The sequence below is a fragment of the Pipistrellus kuhlii genome, unplaced genomic scaffold (genome assembly GCF_014108245.1).
Source record: "Pipistrellus kuhlii isolate mPipKuh1 unplaced genomic scaffold, mPipKuh1.p scaffold_m20_p_1, whole genome shotgun sequence".
In the NCBI taxonomy this organism is placed as follows: Eukaryota; Metazoa; Chordata; class Mammalia; order Chiroptera; family Vespertilionidae; genus Pipistrellus; species Pipistrellus kuhlii.
This window is the reverse complement of record NW_023425404.1, coordinates 171,036,441-171,059,421: the sequence shown is the minus strand read 5'-3', so window position 1 is coordinate 171,059,421 and position 22,981 is coordinate 171,036,441. Positions and strand designations below refer to the sequence as shown.

The following is a 22,981-nucleotide window of genomic DNA, read 5'->3' as shown; positions in this document are numbered from 1 at the left end:
GCTCAAGACCATTATCTGGGGTGCGGGGAAATGTGAATTAGAAACACTGTTTTACTCCACATTACGTTCTTGTTTGAAATGTTTGTTTTGGGGTTATGTGTACATAGCATTGAAAGGGATGAAAGGGAGTTCCAGCCGAAACCGGTTTGGCTCAGTGGCTAGAGCATCGGCCTGCAGACTGAAAGGTCCCAGGTTCGATTCTGGTCAAGGGCATGTACCTTGGTTGTGGGCACATCCCCAGTGGCGAGTGTGCAGGAGGCAGCTGGTCGATGTTTCTCTCTCATTGATGTTTCTCTTTATCCCTCTCCCTTCCTCTCTGTAAAAAATCAATAAAATATATATTTAAAAAAAGAAAAAGAAGAGAGAGAGAGAGAGAGAGAGAGAGAGAGAGAGAGGAGAGAGAGAGAGAGAGAGAGAGAGAGAGAGAGAGAGAGAGAGAGAGAGTTCCATCCCAGGCAGCATCTGGAATCACCTGGGAACGGGTTAGAGATGCAAATTCTTTTTTTTTTTTTTTAATTTTTTTTAAAAAATATATTTTATTGACTTTTTTACAGAGAGAAATAGAGAGAGATAGAGAGCTAGAAATGTCGATGAGAGAGAAACATCGACCAGCTGCCTCCTGCACACCCCCTACCGGGGATGTGCCCGCAACCAATGTACATGCCCTTGACCGGAATCGAACCTGGGACCTTTCAGTCTGCAGACCGACGCTCTATCCACTGAGCCAAACCGGTTTCGGCAAGAGATGCAAATTCTTGGGGCCCATCTCAAACCTACTGAATCTCTGATGCTCTGGGGGTGTGCCCAATAATCTGTGCCCGGGCAAGCTCCCCGGGGGATTCAGATACCCAGTAAAATCTGAAGAGCAAACTGGTTTCTAATGAATATCATATGTTTATAAATAAATTCACACATGTGGGCACTGCCCTCAGAAGTCTTTCCTGACGAGATAGATGCTCAAACAAAAGCTGATGCCGTGGTGGAAACTTGCTGACTCAAGAAGCACGCATTTCTTCCCTTTTTGTCTATTTTGGTGATTAACTCGGGGTGGGGCAGTCATTTAGCCTCTTCTTCCTTCTGGTGCGCTTAAGCAAGTCGCTTAATCCCTCTGGAAAACGAGAATAAAGTGAGATGTTACTAGCTTGCAGGACTGTGCTGGGAGTTAAATGAGCTCATATACACCAGAAGCGCGTAGTGAGCCCTGAGCCAAATTACCAGATGTTCTTTCCCCTTCAGCTTTCAGCCATCAGCAGGTGAAGTAAGTTCCACCTGCTAGGGCAGATCTATTGGTCCTCAAACACATCGGTATGTTGCATGTATGAGAGTTCTCTCTTCCCCCACCCCCTCAAAATGAAATCTCTTACAGTCTACAGGCTGAAACCTGGTCTATTACTCTTTGTGGAGCTTTGACAATGATGACAGATGGAGAGGGCAGTGAATGAGTTTATTCAACATATTTTCCCTTTCCGTGAGTTGCATGTAATTTTCCATTGAAGCTCCAAGCTACAAAGAACAGCCGTGCCCGTGGTGCTGAAGACTGGAGCAGCTCAATATCACGCTGTTGGGAGGAACAGCTGGGGAAAGCCATGTCTGCTTGTCCTGACAGAGCTGAGTTAGTCCACAGGAGCCGGCGGAAGGTGTTGGCCAACGCTTCTCCCTAAGAGCCCGGGAAGCACTCCCAGTTAGTGCTCATAAGAACTGTCTGGGGAGCGTGTGAAATGGGCACATGTCTGGGCCCTGTGGCACTCAGCATTGCAGACAGAGCAGAGGCCACGAGCTCTCCTTATGCTATCAACCCCACTAGCTCTCCACAGCTTAATTCTAGATACTTCAAACCATCTGTTAACATCAGGATAAACTGGAGACTGCATCTGTGCAAGATCAGTAGACACCTGGATGCACTTGGTGGGTGAAGGGAGAAGTGCAGGAAAGCCCCTTTGCCCTCTGACACTTCACTTCTGTTCGTCGTGGTGGATAAGAGATCAGCAGAGAATTATTGTAATTTGATGCATGCAAGGTGAACTGAGTTTGGGTTTTGTGTTAGATCATCAAAGACAGAGCTCCTGCTCTGAAGGTTTCTAACAGGGAAGGACGCGGCCTGGCAGAGTGGGGAGGCCTGCTGGACACGGGACGAGAAGAACTGCACCACCCTATGCTTTGGCTCAGTGGAAAGAGCGTTGGCCCTTGTACTGAAGAGCCCCGGGTTCAGTTCCAGTCAAGGGCACCTACCGTGGTTGCAGGTGCCCAGACCCTGGTCAGGGTGGGTGCAGGAGGCAACCACCGATGTGTCTCTCTCACACCAATGTTTCTCTCTGTCTCTTCCTCTCCTTTCCACTCTAAAAAAAAAAAAAGAGCTGCGCTCAATTTGGCTTTATGAGCTAAGACAGTGGTCAGCAAACCACAGCTCACGAGCCACATGCAGCTCTTTGGCCCCTTGAGTCTGGCTCTTCCACAAAATACCACGTGTGGGCGCGCACGTACAATGCGATTGAAGGAGTATCCTCAATAAGTTAATAACAGTGTACCTACCTATATAGTTTAAGTTTTAAAAATTTGGCTCTCAAAAGAAATTTCAATCGTTGTGCTGTTGATATTTGGCTCTTTTGACTAATGAGCTTGACGACCCCTGAATTACAAAGAGAAAAATGCATTGTCATGAAACCAATCCCCTGGAAAAAGAGGGGATCAGCCAGGCTACAGAATCACTGGAACCAAGGACTAGACAGCCATCAAGACAAGGCCACTGCCCAGGTTCTCCCTGGGTCTGGAAAGCTTTTCCCGCCCTCTTAGCATACCTACTGCTCATTGTTCATGGGCCTCCAGTCACCTCCTCTGGGGCAGGGTGGGGGAATCTGGGGGGATGGGAATGAGGACGGGGGGCGGGGGGGGAGGAGGGGGAGGGCAGGGAGGGATGGTGCTCCCCTCCACACTCCTCTGCTGACTGTATGACACAGAGTCTTGGCTGAACTGTTCAAGACTTTGGGGCCAATTAGAAAAAAGGTGACCCTTTTGGGTAGACAGTGCCAGCGTGTGAAGAAAAAGGGGCCCTTCCCCCGGGCCCTGTGGCTTGGTGGGAGGACGGTGAGTGGATTTCCGCTCCCTGCCCTCCCCGTTGTGCGTCTTCGAGCAGAGCACACACTGTACAACCGCACAGGTAGCTGAGTCAGACCCCCTGCCATGGGCTCTCGGAAGATTATATACTGTTCTCCTTCCTCTTTGTCAAAATAACAGTTTTACTTTGCTTGCATGATTGTTTAAGGAATGTCTCCTCGGCAAGCTTTTCAGTCCCACGAGGGCAGCAACGGGTTTTGTTTTTGCTCAACATGTTATTCTTCCAGCCCAGCAGTATCTGGCACAGGGAAGGCCCTTGACAAATAATGTTTCATGAATAAATGAATGAGCAAGCAAATGAGTGCTTGTTTCTTTATTTCCCTTGGACCGGCTTTGTCTCTGAGGTGGGAGCCACCGTGGCTTGCAGCTTCTATGAGTCCTCAGACAGATATTAATTCCGATTTTGAAAATGTCAGGGAGGGATGCTAACTGGCCCAGCTGGAACATAAGCTTACCGGGAGTGGGAGGCACCCTGATTAGCACCCCAGAGCAAAGCTCTGCTTAATAAATGGTGGGGTGGCCAAAACGGGTTTGGCTCAATGGATAGAGCGTCGGCTTGGGGACTAAAGGGACCCGAGTTCAATTCCGGTCAAGGGCATGTACCTTGGTTGCGGGCATATCCCCAGTTGGGGGTGTGTAAGAGGCAGCTGATCGATGACTCTCTCTCATCGATGTTTCTAGCTTTCTATCTCTCTCCCTTCTTCTCTGTACAAAATCAATAAAAATATATTTAAAAAAAATAAAAAAATAAATGGTGGGGTGAGCGGTTCCCCCAAAGAAGAGAGGGCTCTTCCTAGCGAAAGAGGGGCGGGCTGGGCCATTGACCTGCTGTGGGGGAATGTGCCGAGCTCACCGCTGACCTCACCCAGCCCAATGTTCTGTTCCCCTTTGTTCTGGTTCTTTTCTCCCTGCCAGATTCTGTTCTAGGGCCGCAGGGCTTAGTGGGAAAAGACATGACTGTGGGCAGCCTCAGTCTAAGGAGTCTTCATGGAGGTGAGCTCTAAGATGAGTTGGGAAGGCTGAGGCGCTGTGGGATAGACAGAGAGGAAGAAGGGGAGAGACTCTTCAGGGGGAGGGGCTGGTGGGGGCAAGTATGCTAGGTGTAGGTGTGACGCCATTTGTTAGGATTTTTTTAATGCAAATATCTTTGGAAGGGGTGCCCTGCTAACTCATCTACATTTCCCCCCTGAACTAGCTTATCCCAGAACAGCAAGCTGGTCATCCACAAGGATCTGAGGGAATGAGACGTTGGACAGGTAACCTTTGATCATCAAAATAGGTCCTGGGTACAAGCATCTCCATTTAGTGGATCGGCCTGGGGTCTGTGTACATTTTGCATGTGTGCTGGGGGGGATGGGGAGGTGGGGGGGGGGTGAGGAGGAGCCAGATTTGCTCCAATGCAGGAGAGTGACTCAGGGAGGCATGGAAGAAAGAAGGGTCCCTCATCCCTGACACCGCTGGCCCTAAACCCTTCCCATGACAGTTAAGTATAAAAACCTCTCGGTTCTTGCCCCCTTTCCAATTCTTCACGTGACCCCTTTGTGGCTTTCCTCAAGGATGTTTGTCAAGCTCATTTCAATATTCCTCAGTCTTGTTCCTGCTGGGGAGCAGTGGGGTTTGCCTTCACGTGCCAAGGATGGGCCTCATCCTGAAAAGGGAAGCGGTCTGTCCAGGAGGGCTACCCACCGGGCACTACCGTGTTTCCCCGAAAATAAGACATCCTCCGAAAATAAGATCTAGCGCAACTTTGGGAGAAAAAATTAATATAAGACACTGTCTTATTTTCGGGGGAACAGAGTACTTTGGTGGCCTGGGCACCTGGAAGGGCAACTGGAAGAGGGAGAGAAGGCTCACCAACGGGAAGTGGGGACAGGGGGCAAGCGGTACAGCTTAGACTAGTGGTCGGCAAACTCATTAGTCAACAGAGCCAAATATCAGCAGTACAACGATTGACATTTCTTTTGAGAGCTGAAAACCGACTTCTGCGCACGGGCCATGAAGTTTCAATCGCACAGTATGTACGCGCCCATACGTGGTATTTTGTGGAAGAGCCACACTCAAGGGGCCAAAGAGCCACATGTGGCTCATGAGCCGTAGTTTGCTGACCACTGGCTTAGATCATCTGAACTGTCTGTAACCGCACTCTGCTAGTTTGGGGCCTACGTACATACCCCAATATGTACTCCAGTTGCTGGACCCTTGAATCTGTTTAACAAGGAAGAGAATAGAGCTCCATGTTCTCTGGAACTGGGGAAACTGTGTCTCATGCTGCTATCACGGTGGGCAGAGAGAATGCTGGGCATTTGCCCTGGCCTTAGAACTACGCTCGGTGGGTGTGACTGTCCACGGGTGCTAGGACAGTCAATGCCAACAGTCTCCGCGGTGATGGGCTTGGAGTGTGTCTTGGGGGGATGGGTGAGCTAGCAGCCCTCTGTAAAATGCTAAACAACACAGCAATGTAGCATGGTGATAAAAAAAAAAAAAAAAAAAAAAAAAAAAAAGACGGATTTGAAGCTCGTCAGCGTGGCTTTAATGCTTCCAGTTCTGCTACTTCCTAGCTGTTGACTTCAGACAGGTTACTTGAGCCACTTGTGCCTCAGTCTCCTCACCTGTAAAATTGGTTCAACAAAAATTCTTACCTCTTGCCGAAACTGGTTCGGCTCAGTGGTAGAGCGTCGGTCTGTGGACTGAAAGGTCCCAGGTTCGATTCCAGTCAGGGGCATGTACGTTGGTTGCGGGTCCATCCTTGGTAGAGGGTGTGCAGGAGGCAGCTGGTTGATGTTTCTCTCTCATCGACGTTTCTAGCTCTCTATCTCCCTTCCTCTCTGTAAAAAAAAATCAATAAAATATATATATTTTTAAATTCCTACCTCTTGGGATTGGTGGGGGGTTCAGTGAATTAATTTGAGCACTACAGCAGAATCTGTTGCCAAGTGATGGGACTTAAGAGTTTGCCAATATTTACATCCCCCAGTGTATTGTTTGTGGATTTGAAATGTTTTCCAAAGCTATAGAAAATTTGCATAGGGGCTTAGAATAGACGAAGGTCGTAGTGAGAGAACTTCAAAGCCAGAAAAAGTGATTATCAGATGGAGGCATGAAAGATAAAATGGAAGCAGTTGTAGGGACTTAAGGTTGGACTTGCCTTTTTTTTTTTTTTTTTTTTAATAAATGTATTTTATTGATTTTTTACAGAGAAGAGGGAGAGTTAGAAATACCGATGAGAGAGAAACATCAATCAGCTGCCTCCTGCACACCTCCTACCAGGGATGTGCCTGTAACCAAGGTACATGTCCTTGACAGGAATCAAACCTGGGACCCTTGAGTCCGCAGGCCGACACTCTATCCCCGGAGCCAAACCAGTTAGGGCTAAGGTTGGATTTTCAAATTGACCAGTCTCTGGGGGTGGGGACAAGGTGGCTGAGAAGAGGCAGGGAGACTGGAGTGCAGTGGGGCTTGGGGTTCGGGGACGAGGGGATGAAACAATGAGAGAGAAGGCAAAAAGGGACTGTGGGCAGAGTAGGACCGAGAGTCAGGGTGTGGGTGACGGCAGGAAAAGCAGTTAGACTGTAACCCAGTTTGGAAGGAAAGGTGAGCAAAATGTGGAAGGAGGTGAAGTTTGAATTTGGATCTCTTCTCCAGAGAGCACATCTTTCTCACTCTATATCCAATACTTCCACTCTGCCTTCAAAATGCTGCTCCCGAGCCAAGCCCTTCCTCCTCTCCCACTCAGTGCCCACACCTGAAACTGCGCCCCCACCCCCTAACAAAATCCCCATTATTTTCAGGCTCAGATGTTAGCCCGACTTGGGAGCAAAACTAGCAGAGTGGAACTCACCTGTCACTAACCAAATTACCGATAGCCACTGTCTAGTCCCTAACGTGCCTGGATTATAAAAAGAATTTACTTGTGAAGGCAAATGAATATCTAATTTAGGAATTATTAATTTATGGGGTGGGAATAGGCAGGTTTCAGGCCTTTGACAGAGTCATTTTCAATAGTTTTATAAAGGGGCCTGTAACTCAAAAAAAAATTTAAATATATTGTATTGATTTCTTACAGAGAAGAAGGGAAAGGGATAGAGAGTTAGAAACATGGATGAGAGAGAAACATTCATCAGCTGCCAATGTACATACCACTGACTGGAATTGAACCTGGGACCCCTCAGTCCGCAGGCCGACGCTCTATCCACTGAGCAAAACCGGTTTTGGCTGTAACTCAAAATTTTAAGGGCAGCCGATACTGGTTTAGCTCAGTGGATAGAGCATCAGCCTGTGGACTGAAAGGTCCCAGGTTCGATTCCAGTCAAGGGCATGTACCTTGGTTGCGGGCACATCCCCAGTAGGGGGTGTGCAGGAGGCAGCTGACGGATGTCTCTCTCATTGATGTTTCTCTCTATCTCTTTCCCTTCTTCTCTGTAAAATATCAATAAAATATATTCTTTTAAAAAAGCAACCAGTGAATGCATAAATAAATGGACAATAAATTGATGTTTCTCAATCTTTCTCTCTCAAATCAACTAAAAAAAAAAAAAAAGAAGTGTATTTAACATAGCTTAAAAAAAAAATTTTAAGGACATTTGCTTAAATCTATTTTGGCTTAAGGCAGTGTACCAAGTTGGCATTTAGCTTAGTTGGAAGAAAATATTTTTCAATTCTGTTAGTGATTTGTGTATGTGTGTGCATGTCCAAATTCTTTTCTTTTTTTATTTTGGAACCTCAGATTATTTTTTTTCTTAGATGCTTGGGTTCATTGTTTTTCTCCCACCAACATGGCTCCTGTGGTTGCTTCATTTAGGGGTTCAGGTGTGAGTGTCAGGAGGCATGGGGTAGCTGAGGCAGGTAAAGGTTTAGTAGTTGCAGAATCTGTTTAGTCACAGGTTTTGGACACCCTACACCCTCTTCCTCTAAAACAGGAAGTCCTTACTTCCATCATATGGTGTCATCACCAAGGAAGTGAGCATATATTTTCCCCAGCTCCCATCCTCTGCCCTCCCCCATTTCCAATTGCCGTCTGCAGCTCCATCCACTCTCCCAGAATGCTTCACGTTGCCATAATGAGATGCTCGGCTGCTGTGCAGCACCAACGTCTGGAGATGGATGGGGCCTCCTGCACTGCCTGAGAGGGATGTTAAACGACATTGTATTCATGGGTGCAGGCTAGAAAAAGGCGAGGAGGGATGAAAAGCCTGACAACACACAGAAGCCATTGTCCAAGTAAAATGGTTATTCTTTTTGTCCATTCCCTGCTACATGGAGTAAGTGGAGAGATGCTATGTTCCTGAAAGTCACTATAAAGGTCATGCATTGTTTAGATTCAATTGGAAAATTATGCCTTCTGAGATCGATTTAATGTGACACCGTTAGGACTTGATTAGCTCAGTGCGAATGAGGTGGAATTACCCAATGCAGGGAAGAACATGTGGTAATGAATAAATACATTTCTGTTGGAATACGCTGTTAAATCTGTAGGCAGGTGTGATTCTTATAAAATAAGAAAGCCCGGGGGGGGGGGGGGGAAATAAATGTCAGTTTAAGTATTCTATAGTTGGGCTGTAGAAAAAGATTAGCAAAAAGAAAAAAAAAGGCTTATTAATGTATCTTGGAAGTTAGACATAGTTTTAAAAAGAAATTAAATTTTCTCTATATCTAGGGGAAGCAAAAAATTCATTGCTACATGAAATTGAAACACTCATATAAAATGTCAGAGGAATGGACAATTCTTAGTTTTACTGAGAGATCCTTAAAATGGCTGCTTTCGGAAGAAGAAGAAGAAGAAGAAAAAAAAAACCACAACAGGATTTTCTAGATATTTAAAAATACAGACTTCTTTTTATTAGAAATAGTCTCAAGCATAAAAATTAGCCAACTGCACTGCACAAGATACGATTAGGTTCACAAAGAAATATGTGCATCACATAATTGGTGCTCACGCATTCATTCCTGCTTCCTTCTCCTTTTATAAATGCTTTTACATATTTCATCTTACTTAGTCCTTATTTAGTCCTTGAAGGTAGAGCTCACATTTTTATAGATGAAGGAACTGAAGCTCCAGACAAGTTTAATGCCTGCTCAGGGGCCTAAGTGGGAGGGTTTTGAGTATTAACTCAGCCCGGTGCAAGGTATTACTGAAAGACATTTTCCTTTGCCTCTGGGATCGTGGATTAAAAATCTTTATACCAGTAACCATGGCTCTCAGGGAAAGGTAACATTATTTCAAAGTACAAGGAAGAAGAGAAATTATTCATTCTGGGAACACAATATTTGTCTCTATTCATGTAGAATCTCCTGCCATTTATTACAATCTTTTTACTTGTTTAGGATGCCATCTTTCTATAGCCACAGGAACTTCCTATCTCCATTTGAACTTCTGGTATAAATAAATCCTTATTCAGTTCATTTTCAAAGAGATTTGAACGACACAGCACTGATAGTGGTTACTCATTTTTCCCCTTTATGTGTCAAGTCTCACATTTCAATTCCAAACCAGGCTAATTTCCCATTGGTGGCATGTCTTGGGGGAGGATGCTTTTGTACGCTTCAGAAAAAAAAATGGCAAAAGGGCTCCCAGGGCTAAAATGCCCAGTGTGAATTGGTTTGGGAAAGTTCCGTCTGTTAATTGTGTGTTTTTTTATATTTGGGGACAGGCCATAGCCCCAAAGGAAGAGGATGAAAAAAAATATGGAAGTCTCTTGCATGTGCCCACATGACAGGAATATAACAATTCTGTGAAGTTACTTGTCGTGATTATAAAGAAGTTGCAGTGTTTGTCAGTGTCTGACCTCTGCTGTAAGATAGGTAGGGAAAAGGAAGCTGATAAAAGAGAAAGAGTAATAAAGCAAGATGGCAGGCAAATGATGCCATCTTTACAGATTGTCAATCACTACCAGTATTGAAGAAAGGCTGTCCTCATTGGTAATACGGAGGTAAATGCCTACTTATGTGCTCTTCCCATTAACCGGATAGTTAAGATCTGACTGTAGGTAGGTATTGAAAAATTAAACCGACGTTTTTATAACCCTAGTAGCATCTGGCAAGTGGCCATTAACAAAACTGTTCTATGTATGAATGTGAAAAGCAACATATGTTACAGTGACAACCATTTGTAATTGAAAGCTTGAGAGCTGAAACTGGTTCCCATTGACATGTTAAAAGGTGAATTCCAGGAGGCTGAAGAGGCTGCCCCCCCCCCCCCCACTTGGCCCCCCTGATTATTTTCAGAGTATTTGAGTATTTTTCAGAGTATTCAGCAGAGCTCTATTAGAAATTCTGGATAAATAATATCGGCTGCCCAGCCGCCTAGGATGGGCCCGTGGCACAGGCAAGCCCGGATGGTGTCCAGGGCCGCCCAAGGCTCTGGTAACCAGTGACGGCCAAGGCGTGCACTGCCAGCAGTGGCAGCAGCAGAGTTGTGATGGGGGCATCACCTTCCCCTGATCACTGGGTTGCCTCCCACCCCTGAGAGCTCCCAGACTGTGAGAGGGGGCAGGCCAGGCTGAGAGACCCCCTCCCCCTCCAGTGCACGAATTTTCATGCACCGGGTCTCTAGTCTTATTAGTAATATACCATGAAGTAGATAGTTACTGATGAAACAAGATCAAAAGGATAAAATAGACAAGAAAGTTCCATGTGTTAAATAATCTGACTGATACTTTACCTAATACATGTCTACCAAGACAGACTGAGTGGTTAGATAGTCAACTCAAGAAAGATGTCAGATGTCGCTATCTTTTAAAAAGCAGATTCGCAGGGACATATATAATACTTTCAACAATAAAGATAAAAAAACCATAAGAGCACATTCACACTCATATTATTGTAACCTTATGAATCAATCTCTCAGGGCAAATTAGAATAAAAAGGGAGGGAACTGAAGCCCAGCATGGGAACATTATAGGGATACTGTTACCTATTAGCTGAGTGGCAGTGTACTGAAGCTCTCTCAGCCCGTTAACTTACTTACAAATTGGGAATAATGCTAGTACCCCATTGGGATGGTGGAATAATTTACAATCAAAGCACTGTCAGGGTAGTGCCCGTCACCTTGGAAACACTAAAAAACGTTATCATTATTTGGGTTGGTTAAACTGTCAGTTGGTTATGAGTTTGGAGAAGTAAAACTATGCTGACTTCTAGGACATACAGTTGATCCTCAAACAACACAGACTTGAACTGTATGGGCCCACTTATACGTGGACTTTTTTTCAATAAATACTGTAAATGTGTTTTCCTTATGACTTAATATTTTCTTTTCTCTAGCCTTTATTGTAGGAATACAGTTTGTAATATATATAATGTACAAAACATGTGTTGTCTGTTTATGTTACCGCTAAGGCTATTAATAGTTCAGTTCCTGAACTAGACATGTATTAAAGGAATCAAAAGTTATATGTGGATTTCCGACTGTAAGTGGGGTCAACACCCCTCCATCCTGCGTTGTTCAAGGGTCAACTGCATTTACTTCCTCCTTGGCTAACGTTCTTTCTCACTCTCTTCAAATCTTACCAGGGGGCACCTTTACCTATTTGTCTGAGCAGGCCCAATGTTATTTTTAGTCTTGAGGACTATGCCAGTCCTCATTCTATATCCCTAACCCTAACACCTGCAGGAAAACCATGCTATTGTGGAATTTTTAGAATTTGGGGAAAAGTTTTAGAATTTGATTTAGACCTCTATTGTTCTTTATCGCACTAGACTTTTCCATATAAAAATTTAATTTAGGTTTAGGGTATTTAAAAATATATCTGATTAAAATTAATATTGTACAACAAATAAAATAGAAAAATCTAATTAAATTGTGTATCAGTTGACACAAGGTAATTTATTTAAAATTACCTTAAAGCAGGTGAAGCAAAATGGCAGCAAGAGCCGAGACCGGTTTGGCTCAATGGATAGAGCGTCGGCTTGGGGACTGAAGGGTCCCGGGTTCGATTCCGGTCAGGGGCATGTGCCTTGGTTGCGGGCATATCCCCAGTAGGGGGTGTGCAAGAGGCAGCTGATCAATGACTCTCTCTCATCGATGTTTCTAACTCTCTATCTCTCTCCCTTCTTCTCTGTACAAAATCAATAAAATATATTTTTAAAAAAATGGCAGCAAGACTGCACCCCCAAATATCTCTACTCATCGCAGTCCCAAGACAATTGTTATTTTTTCTCTCCAAGGATTTGAATATAAACACACAGAAGTGGAACTCTTTATTTTGGTAAACACCCACACAGGGGATCAAGTTATTTGGGAATGCTACCAATGAGAGAAAAAATGGAAATATATATTGAAAAAAATTCTTACTGAATTTTCTAGCTCTGAAGTATAGAATTTGTATTAAATTGATATAATAACTTCCAAATGGGAAGGGGGAGCAGTTTACCCATCTTTGGAATTGGAAGTTTTGCTATTGATTGGACAGTGTGGTGCTGGGGAAAATTAAACTTAATTAATGCTTTATTATTAACTAGCTGAGTGACTTGGATTAAACATTTAACTCTTGAACTTCAAATCTCATATTCTAAAAATGAGGAATTTGGATTTGATAATTCCCAAGGTTCCTTCTAGATCTAAAATTTCACATTACAGTCAACATTCAGTTCACTTTAAGGAACAGTTAACTAGTACCTACTATTTGAAAGCACTGTACAAGGTACTAGGGCAGTTAATCTGTGGGACCAGGATGGCTTATCTCAGAGTCCAGAGGTACCCACCTCTCTCAGTAGGGCCCAGCTGACGCTCTGTCAGGTTAAAGGTCACCAATATGGTTGATATGCCTGTGTTGAGAAGGAATCCGAGGTGGCTAATTTCAGGGTTAAATGAAATTCTATGATTAGATGTTCCTAGAAGCAGAAGTGTTTGAATGATAGAAATAGCATAGATTATATTTATAAATTACTAAAGGTCCCATGCACGAAATTCATGCAAGGGGCTTGGCCCTTGCAGTGGAGGCATCCCCCGAAGGTCATTCGGCTGTCTGGTCTAATTAGCATATCATGCTTTTAGTATTATAGAAGACAGGGATGTAATGTATTAAGGAGACATTACGGTATTACAATGCCAGGGGTATGGGGCAGGGGAACTGTTCGGATTCCGTTCTTCAAATATTTTGTGTTTGGAGTCACATCATGCCCTGATTTGAAACCTTGGCTGTAGAAATCCAGCACTAAGACCACTTTTGTTTGGTTGAGGCGGGATCAGCAGAACGCTCCGGTGCCTGCTGGGCCCGGGCCTCGGGGTTCCGGGAGGTGGTTGCTGTACAAAGTGCAGTGATTGGGGTAGGAGGTAGCGATCCTCCATGAATACCTCAAAACAACATTTCTCATTACAATACTGTGAGCGAGTTGGTTTGAAAGGACTGGAAAAAAAAAAAAACTGGTCGGAACTCATGAAAACGGTGCAAATTCTTGATTTCGGAAACTCAGTAGTCAGAAGTCACTTAAGTTTAACGTCTTCCTCTGCCAAGGAACAGCCAGCTTGTTTTCTGGACCAACTCCCAGCGCCGATGACTGGACTGGCTCAGCTCACCGCGCGGTCCTCGCAGGGCCGGGAACCCGCGGGGGTGCGGACGGCGTCCGCGGCTCAGCGCGTGGCACTGGGGTTCAGCTTGCAGACGGATGTACGACGGCCGATGCCCGCGACAGCCGATGCCTTCGGAACAGCCCGTTTGTGACGGAGGGGGAACAAGTGTGCTAACTCTGGAAAAGACGTGCATTCGACAACGGCGAGACATAATGTTGTACAAGAAATGGGAATCCGTTCCTCCCCAGCGTGTTTGCTGGAAATGAAGACGCGGTGATACTTCATCCAGTGTCCAGCCGTGGGAAACAGCTTGCAAGAGGAGTCCAAGTTCGGCGCGGACTGGGCTCCTGCAGAGAGGTGCTCGCGAGGCAGGCGGGAGACCCGGACGCGAAGCGCCAGGCACCGAGGACCGGCTGCCTCTCCTACTCAGTTGCAGCTAGACACGCACACCGTTGCTCTGACGGCGCCCGGCGCCTCCCCTTCTGGGTTTTTCTGGGAACACTCCGCGTGCTTTGTTTCAGGCGCCGACCCATCCTTTTTGGTTGGTCTGCGGCTCCACCAATCCAATCCCGCCCGCGGCGAGGCGGAGCTTCAGGGTCAAGGTGGACCCATTCCCCAGCCTCGCCCCCTTCCACGCGCTTGCAACCCTCCCCGCTCCGGGGTTGAGTGACAGCAGCCGGAACCAACCTGATACTCCAGAGCGTGGTCTCCGCCAGGGGCGTTAGGAGGGGTGGGGGAAACGAGGCGCCTGGACCAATCGCATCGGACTTGGGGGGGCGGGGCCTCTTGGACCGCTCGGGGAAACGGCGCGCTCTACACGCCTTTCGTCCAATGAGAAGCGCGGAGGGGGCGGGCCCTCGGCCGAGATCCGTCCAATGGAGGAGGCGAAGTGGGCGGGGCTGGAGTGCCTGGCGGCGGGTCCTCAGCTCCCGAGAGCCGAGGTGCGGCGAGCCGGCGGGGATACCGCGAGGCGAGCGCGGGATCCGGGGCGGCTTGGCGGGGTGTGAGCTGTCCGAAGATGCACTCGGATGCTGCCGCTGTCAGTGAGTAACGGAGCGAGGGCGGGGAGAGCGGGCCGGGGCCGGGGGAGGGGGCGCTGCCGACACTCTCCACTCGGCTCTCGCGGTGCCCGCGCCTCCTGTCCTGAAACGCGCGGGGACCCCCAGCCCGAGAGCCACCCCTGAACCCCGAACCCCTCCCGGGGCCGGGCGGGCGCCGCCTGGGGCAGCGCGGGGCGGGCGCGGGCGCGGGGGGAAGGGGCCGGCCTGCTGGGGGGGAGGGCGGAGAGGAGGGGGTGGGGACTGGCTCTATTTCAGTGTTGGGGGAAGGGGGGGGGCGGGACGGGAGATGAAGGGCCGGGACCGGAGTGTGTGGGGTGAATGGAGGTGGACGCGGTGGCGGGCGCTGAGCCGGCAGGGCTCGGGGGGAGGGTGGTGGCGGCACGGGAGCGAGCGAGCGAGCGGGACGCAGGGGTGAGGGCTTCCTCCGGGCTGAGCCGAGCGGGGCCGGCGGTTCGGCGAGGAAGGCGGCGGGTGAGTGCTCGGGGAGGGAGCGCGGGGGCGGGGACAATGGGAAGAAGGGCTGGTTGGCGGGGGTGGCGGTGGCGGTGGGGGGAACAATGGGGTGGGGGAATGGGGGCCGCGGCCGAGCGGGGCCGGTGGGCGGGCGGGCGGGCGGGGAGGGGGGGGTGGATGTAACGGGAGAGCGCGATGGTGGTGGGGGGAGGGGTCGGGTTGTGATGGGATAGATAGTTGGGGAGTCCGGCGGGCAGGCGGAGGGGCATTGGAAGGCTGGTGGGGGGGGGTCACTGGGAGTGGCACCTCGGGGGTAATAGGATGGAGCAGGTGTTGGGAGGACGGAGTCATTGTGAGTGAGAGGAGAGGAAGGAGGGCAGGGTTTGGGGTGTCCCGGATGGGGGCAGGGGTACAAGAGGTGCGGGTGTGGGTGAAGCGCTAGTTGGGAGGCAGTGGGGGGCTGGGGAGGGGCCGGGGCTGGGGGTGGGACTGTCAAGTCCAGGTGCCGTCGGTGCAGGGCTTGGGGGGTCGGGGGTGGGCTAGGTGAGTTTTGGGGAGGTGTTTCCCCCTCTCCCGTCAGGGGTCTCTGGAGTGAGCTCCGGGGTGTGGAGAGAGGAGGGGGCGGGGGGAGGCGGAGGGGGCGGGGGGAGGTGCCCCGGGGCTGGCGCTGGCCGCGATTCCCCCGGAGCTTCCCCCGGAGCGGCGGGTAGCGAGGTCAGCGCTGGCACGGGCCCCGGCTGCAGGGCTGGGAGGTGGGATAGGGGTAGGGGCACGGTGGGGAGCCGGAGAGATCGGGCCCCGGATGCCCGGTGGAGGGTGGTTTGCGCAGGGGAGGCGTCGAGGTCCTTGGCAAGTCCCTGGATTTGGCAGGCTGTGACGCAGTTTTCTAACATTTGGTCGTCAGGTGTGGAGGCTGGTGGCCCGGGACCCCGCTTCCCTGCAAGGGGGCTCTGGGTCTGAGACCCCCCGGTAGTGCTTGGGAGGCGAGACCTCCTTTCCCAGCGCTTTAGGGGTTTCCTTTAGGGTCTGGCTCCAGTTGCCGGGCGTGAAGGGGGAAAGGCGGTCCTGTGGAATTCTGGGACTTGTAGTCCTAGTCGCGGTTGGATTGGGTGCACGTGGGTAACTGTGGAAACGAGTCCCAGAATGCAGCGCGCCCCTCGGAGCCTCCCTTCGCTGCGAACTCGTGCTTTATTCCCGGCGGACCCCAGAGGGCTCTCGGGAGGCTCTTCGGTCCCCTGGGACTAGGAAAGGTTCCCTGGACCAGACCTCCCTTTGTCAGTGGAAGGGGTAGCACCAAGCAAGCTTTCACACTTGGATTCTTGATCCCAGACACTTGGTTATTTCCCCCTTGCATGTGGTGGCCTTATTTGTAGAATAAACGCTTAGTGTCTTGAACCATCGCGCATAGGTTGTGGGAGAAACATTCCAGACACAACGCAATATAAAGCAGCATTTAGGATGGTTGTGTGTAAACACTTAAGTTAAAAGGTGTAGTCTTCTATAAACGTGGGAATGCAGTGAAGGCAAATGTGACCCTTGTGATGGAGATATATATATATAATGTGTTTGTATTTCTTGGATTGTTTGGATTGTCCACTGATGAAGAGACTTTTTGAAAAAAGATGAACTTGAATTGAGTGATGGAGGTGGCTTAATAGAATTGAGTGGTCCCATTCATAAAGCCAGCATGAAAATGTGAAGATAAATAAAGGGAATATGTCTTCTGTTTTCAAAGAAGCTGAAGCAAATAAGACTAGAGGAAGATAAACTCAGTGGAGGACCTTTAGAGGTTTTCATGTTTGTTTTTTTTGCTGTGGCTTGTAATTTCTTTTTACCTGCCTTTATAACATGAGACCATCTTAGTCTGTAGACTCCCCAAACATTACATCCTTTGCAGGTTCCCTTTACCCTTTACTAGTATATGCAATGATTTAAAAAATCTATAATATAGAGGCCCATAAGATTAGCTCAGAAATGACAAATCATTTTTATGTGATGTATCTTTTTGGTTAATCCTCACCCAAAGATATTTTTTCCATTGGTTTTTTTTTAGAGAGTGTGGAAGGGAAGGAGGGAGGGGGAGAGAGAGAGAAATATGTGAGAGAGACACATTGATTGGTAGCCTCCCAAACATATCCAGACCTGAACCCAGTATGTGTCCTTGACCAGGAATCAATCCCACAACCTTAAAAAATGGTCCTTGGCTCTACACTCTAATCAGTGAGCCACACTGGCCAGGGCTTATGTGATATTTTTGAAACCTTTGGTAACATAGTCACTAGAAGAATATTATAATGACCTTACTGATAAAAATTTTACCAAAAAGTCCTAAGATTTGGAAACCTTTCAGTATGGTTACAAATATATATAGTACTCTTTTATATTGGGAAGGATTAATGATGGATCTTTTCATTATGGCTGAAAAATTGATCAATGTGCATTTTTTTTGGAGGAATAATTTATATTTTTGTGTTCATGGTGAAATATCCAGGAAATCCTTTGTGATATATAAATATGTAATATAGACATGTTTTAAAATATACCTTTAATACTGAAAATTGCTCTCATAAAGGGTAAAAGTATAAGAGGTTGAAAACAATAGTTGTAATTGTCTTCAAGATGGTATTTTTTAAAGAAAATATTAGGTTAGTCATTTCCTCCCTCTTTTCTTTTCCTATTACATTCCAAAAGGCACAGGTATCCTTTACACACACACACACACACACACACACACACACACACACACACAACCCACCACATACCGTAGCCCTCCAAACTCTAGGTTTCTGTACATTATTAGCTTACACTTCCTGCTCTGGTTTTTAGGCTCCTTGATTTTTGGCCCTTTGAGAGGTCCTTTATTTTTTGTGAACTTAGCTATACGTTTAAACAGATGTTTAGGACTCTTTTATATTGGGAGGGATTTTTGGGTGTCCTTGTCTATAACATTGCCAAAAAAGAAAGTTTCCCTAATTTTCTCCACCTTTGAGTACTTCTGTACAGTTATGCTTTTCTTCCTCTGTTCCTGCCGCAAAGAAGTGCCCTTACTAACACGTGATCACATTTTAAAAATGTTATTAATAATTTTCTGTTTTTATCTTTAGCTGCTCCCAGAAGCTTTTATTAGCTTATTGCGTCTTGACCATAGTATTTTGGGTTATTCTCATCTCAGTAATAATAATATTGTTCACTCAGCAGTTAAAAATCAGCCTGTCAGAAATTGACCTTGTGATGACCTTTTTTTTTTTTTAATTTGGATGTCTTTGGCAAGTAACACAACTCAATTAAAAATGGCTTGAATAATAGAGCTTATTTTTTAGTAGCAAGAAATCTAGCAATAAGACTTATGTTCCTATCTAGGTTCCAAGGCTGGTACAGCATCTTAATGATAACTTAAGAATCTATATATAGCCAAAACCGGTTTGGCTCAGTGGATAGAACGTCAGCCTGTGGACTGAAAGGTCCCAGGTTCGATTCCGGTCAAGGACATGTACCTTGGTTGTGGGCATATCCCCAGTAGGGGGTGTGCAAAAGGCAGCTGATCGATGATTCTCTCTCATCAATGTTTCTAACTCTATCCCTCTCTCTTCTTCTCTGCAAAAAATCAATAAAAAATAATATTTAAAAAAAAAGAAGCTATATATAACTTTGCATCCTTTTCTTCCTCATTTTTAGTATTTTGGCTTATCAAAAGTCTCAGGCCCATTTGCCTCATGTTTGCAAAGTGGTTGCTGCAGCACCAGACGTAAGATAGGTGGGGAAGGAGTTTGTTTATTTATAATTTCCTCTTAACAGAGAGGAGTCTTTTCCAGTAGGTCATCTTGGAGACAACTTCAATTTCATTAGTTAGAATGGATTTCATGCCACTGCTACTTGTGAGGGAGTTTGAAAAAGTGAAATCTGGTGTTTTTCAGCTTCTGTCATGGGAGAAGGGTGAGGAGAATGCCCTGGGTTGGCAGCCTAAAGGTTATATCCCTGAACCAGCTACTTTATCTAACTGTCAATGGCTTGGTCTTAGTCTTTTTATCTATTAATTTTTTTTCTACCTCATTCTAAAATACTTAGAGGTGACTTACAAAGTATAGATTAAAATCCTGTTTAGAGAGAGAAAATAAACTATATATTTACAGACTGCACATAAATGCTTGCCACATAATAGAAATAGGCCATTATGATAATATTCATTATAACTTATATATGTATTTGGCGTTGAGCTTCTTAGTAGGCAAAACAAAGAGGAAAACAAAGCCAGTTTTATTCATTTGGGTAATGTAACTACAATTTATTTAATAACAAAAGCTAAAAGCTTAGACATTTCTTATTCTCTCTCCATGGTCAGTACTGGAAAAGAGGTTGCATATCTTTTCATACTTGTTCCCTCTGGTATCTGTCATCACCACCTTAGATCTATCTGATCCATCTTTTCTTATAATTAGAGGCCCGGTGCACGAAATTTGTGTACTGGACTGGGAGGGGGGTGTTCCTCAGCCCGGCCTGTGCCCTCTCACAGTCGGAAGCCCTTGGGGGATGTCTGACTCCAGCTTAGGCCTGCTCCCCACATCCATGGAGGTGGGAGAGGCGCTCGCCACTGCCACTGTGCTCGCCAACTGTGAGCCCAGCTTCTGGCTGAGCGGCGCTCCCCCGGTGGGGGTACACTGACCATCAGGGGGCAGCTCCTGCATTGGGCATCTGCCCCCTGGTGGTCAGTGCACGTCATATCGTTCGGTCGTTCCGCTGGTCGGTTGATTTGTACATTAGCCTTTTGTTATATAGGATGTAGGATAACCAGTAATCCTTTTGCCCTGTTCGGCCTCCTGTAAATTTGTCTTTTCTATCATCAGTTAAATCATCTTTGTCCTTTTGATTCCCCTACCTTGAGGGCTCCCAGTTGCTTACTAAAATACAGACTCATCAGAACCAGTTTCTGTAGTTTAAACTATTTCTCCCCTCTGGATTTCTGCTGCCTACTGTCCTCAGTGCTACTTTTTATGGAACTTTATTGTATTTCTTGTTCCCCTATCTAGTAAGACTCTCCCTCCACGGAATCTCCAAAGTACTGTTGACTTCTCTTCTCAACTTTATCTTATATAACAATAACTGCTTGTTTACTTTTTGTTTCTCTCCCCAATTAAATTATTACCCCCTTGAAATCTGGGACTATGTCTTAATATCAGCTTTATTGTCCAACGTGATATCTTCCTTAGGTCATTATATATGTATTGAATGAATTTAACTGGTTAACTCTTGAATAGTTTGTGAATTATCTGGAAAATTTTAATTCTTCCTTCTGCTATCCAGTCTGCTATAATTGTCTTTCATTATCTTCAGATTTTTCTTCAGGGAATGCTAACTTTCCTTTATCTGTGCCTTTTTTGACAAAGTCAGCCACATGCAAAACAATTTAAGTGACATTTCTTTTAAAATGCATGCATATATCAGTTTTGAGGAATGTAAATGGCATGGAGAAATTCTCAAAGAGAATAAATGCGAATGTCCTGAGGAGCCAGGAGTCTGCCTGGGAAGGTACATGTGTACATTTCAGATCTGGCATCGAGCGGTCCGGTGTGGAGAAGGCTAAGGCAGGGCTTGACAGGGCTGATGTTAGGGGCCTAGAGTGTTTCTTCATTTTCCCTTGTTTTAAGGTTTTATTTCTGAATATTAACAGTACATTTAGTCATTGAAAGTCTTTATTTAGAAAGTAAACTTTCTTAGTTGGAAATTAATTTTCTGAGAATCTGATATTAATGCTGTTATCTTCTTATAGTTGATCAGCTTGAATTAGTGTTAATAGCTTTTCGTAGCTTGTTCTTTTTTCTTATCTGAGATTCAGGTTAGAAGTACCTCTTGAGAATTAGTCTTTTAAGCAGAACATTTAAAAATATTTGTGGCTATAAAAGGGATTATAATTTATGGCTTATATTTTAAGTAGAAGAAGGTATTAAAACTACATTTTATTTATGTATTTATTTAATGTTTACTTTATTTTTAGTCCTCACCTGAGGACATTATTTCTATTATTTTTTAGAGAGAGTGGATGGGAGGGAGGAGGAGAGAGAGCGAGAGAGAAACATAAACATCAATGAAAAAGAGACACATCGATGGGTTGCCTCCCAGCAAGTGCCCCAACTGGGGCCAGGATCAAGCCTGCAATCCAGGTACATGCCCTTGACTGGAATTGAACCCTTGACCCTTCGGTGTGAGGCCCAGTGCTCTAACCATTGAGGAACCAGCCAGGGATTATTGTTTAGACCAGTGGTCGGCAAACTACGGCTCGCCGCTGTTTGCCACTGTTGACTAATGAGTTTGCTGACCACTGACCTAGACTCTCGATTCCAATGATTACAGGCTGCTGTTGTTCCTTGTTATTAAGCCTCTTAGACAATTACAGATGTCCCCATTCTTCCCCTTCCCCCACATCTACCCAGTCCCACCCCTTTCTCTCTAATAGGTGTTGAAATTCTACATTTTAAATAGAATAATGTATTTTAGCAATTATTGCATGACTATTTCAACTCTAAGGATGCTTTTCATATTGTTTCAGTATTTAAACAGACAAACTATCTGCTATTTCAGATTTGAATTTTTTCTTTTAATTAGAAAATGTTGTTAATGAGTTATAGTCAAACTAGAAGGTAAGCTTATAGTTTTTGAAACTAATTACTATACTTAGTAAAACACTAAATAGTATGAAAAAACCTCCACCCTTCCCAAATAGCATTATCTCTGGGTATGATTCTTTTTAGTTCTATCTTTGAGTATTTTTTTCCTTGTGAATATTTTTTTTTTTTTTGAGAACTGGTCATTACTTGCTGATCTATATCAGCAATATTTGAAGAGATGATGTGTCTGTGGTGGGCCCTGGACCTGGCCCGTCCTCCCATTGGGGGATTACTTACTACCTTTTCCAGCGGAGCTGTACGGACACACCCACCCCAGAGTGCGAATCTGAAGCGGGAGGCTCGAGTTGGAAGAAGCAGGGAGTATACCTACAGGCCATTTGGAGAGGATGATGGACAGTGGTGGCAGCTGTGCTATTGCTATTTCTGTTTCTAGCGTCTTTGGAGACTGTGGTCCCAGGGGCCAGGCTGGCCCTGGCTGGGTAGATGGCGCACTCTTGCTGTGTGCCCTTAGGCATTTGTTTTGGTTGTGTAGCTGATGTAGTTGGTTGTCTGGATTTCTTAGAAAATCTATGAACTGACCAATAGCCTTTGAAAAACAAATCGCTTTTCAGTTTAAATTAGCTAATTGATTTCTGATGCTTACACCTTAGACTTCTGATAAACTCAACATCCAGACCTGTCATTGGTCAGTTCCCAGTAGAGGCCCTTGTGGAGAGCAGTGATCTGCCTCGTTGGTTCAGAGTCTGAGTCCTGGCTCCAGGTGACTAGGACTGAAGGAGCACGAAGCGACGTCACCTGTGGGGAAGCCTTTGCTGGCAGTGACCAGGCAGGACTCGGAGCCACACATCAGTCGCCCCACTGGATGTCATCACATGGAACTCTTTGCTGCTGTCTTTCCCTAATCACAAGCTTGTCTCATCCTCCTCCCCCTGCACCCCACCTCCCCCCCCCCCCCAAAAAAAAAGAAAGAGGTGTTGTGTTGTATAACTTCTTGAGTATCTTTTCGGATCTGACTTGAGAATATTAGCTGTGGAAATAACATAACATTGGTGTCACTTTTTGGAGTAATATTTGTTTAGCCAGAATTCCTAAGTTCTAGTAGCTTTTTTTTTATTTTTTATTTTTTATTTTTTTATTTAAAAAAATATATATATTTTATTGATTTTTCACAGAGAGGAAGGGAGAGAGATAGAGAGTTAGAAACATCGATGAGAGAGAATCATCGATCA

The 22,981-nt window shown here is 45.9% G+C and overlaps 1 protein-coding gene across 7 annotated transcripts in view; it reads left to right on the top strand.

The window, feature by feature from the left end:
- The first annotated feature begins 14,105 nt into the window (after positions 1-14,105).
- Positions 14,106-22,981, top strand: part of DCUN1D4 (defective in cullin neddylation 1 domain containing 4) — a 70,675-nt gene continuing 61,799 nt past the window's right edge. Inside the window, exon 1 of one of the 7 annotated variants that reach the window (XM_036416665.2) lies at positions 14,106-14,661. In XM_036416665.2, the coding sequence (XP_036272558.1) occupies positions 14,637-14,661 (25 nt within the window). In that variant the 5' untranslated portion in view covers positions 14,106-14,636. Of the gene's footprint in view, positions 14,662-15,127; positions 15,151-15,428; positions 15,485-22,981 lie in introns of those variants that run through there. The other 6 variants (XM_045572733.1, XM_036416637.2, XM_045572744.1 and 3 more) reach the window with 6 other exon arrangements.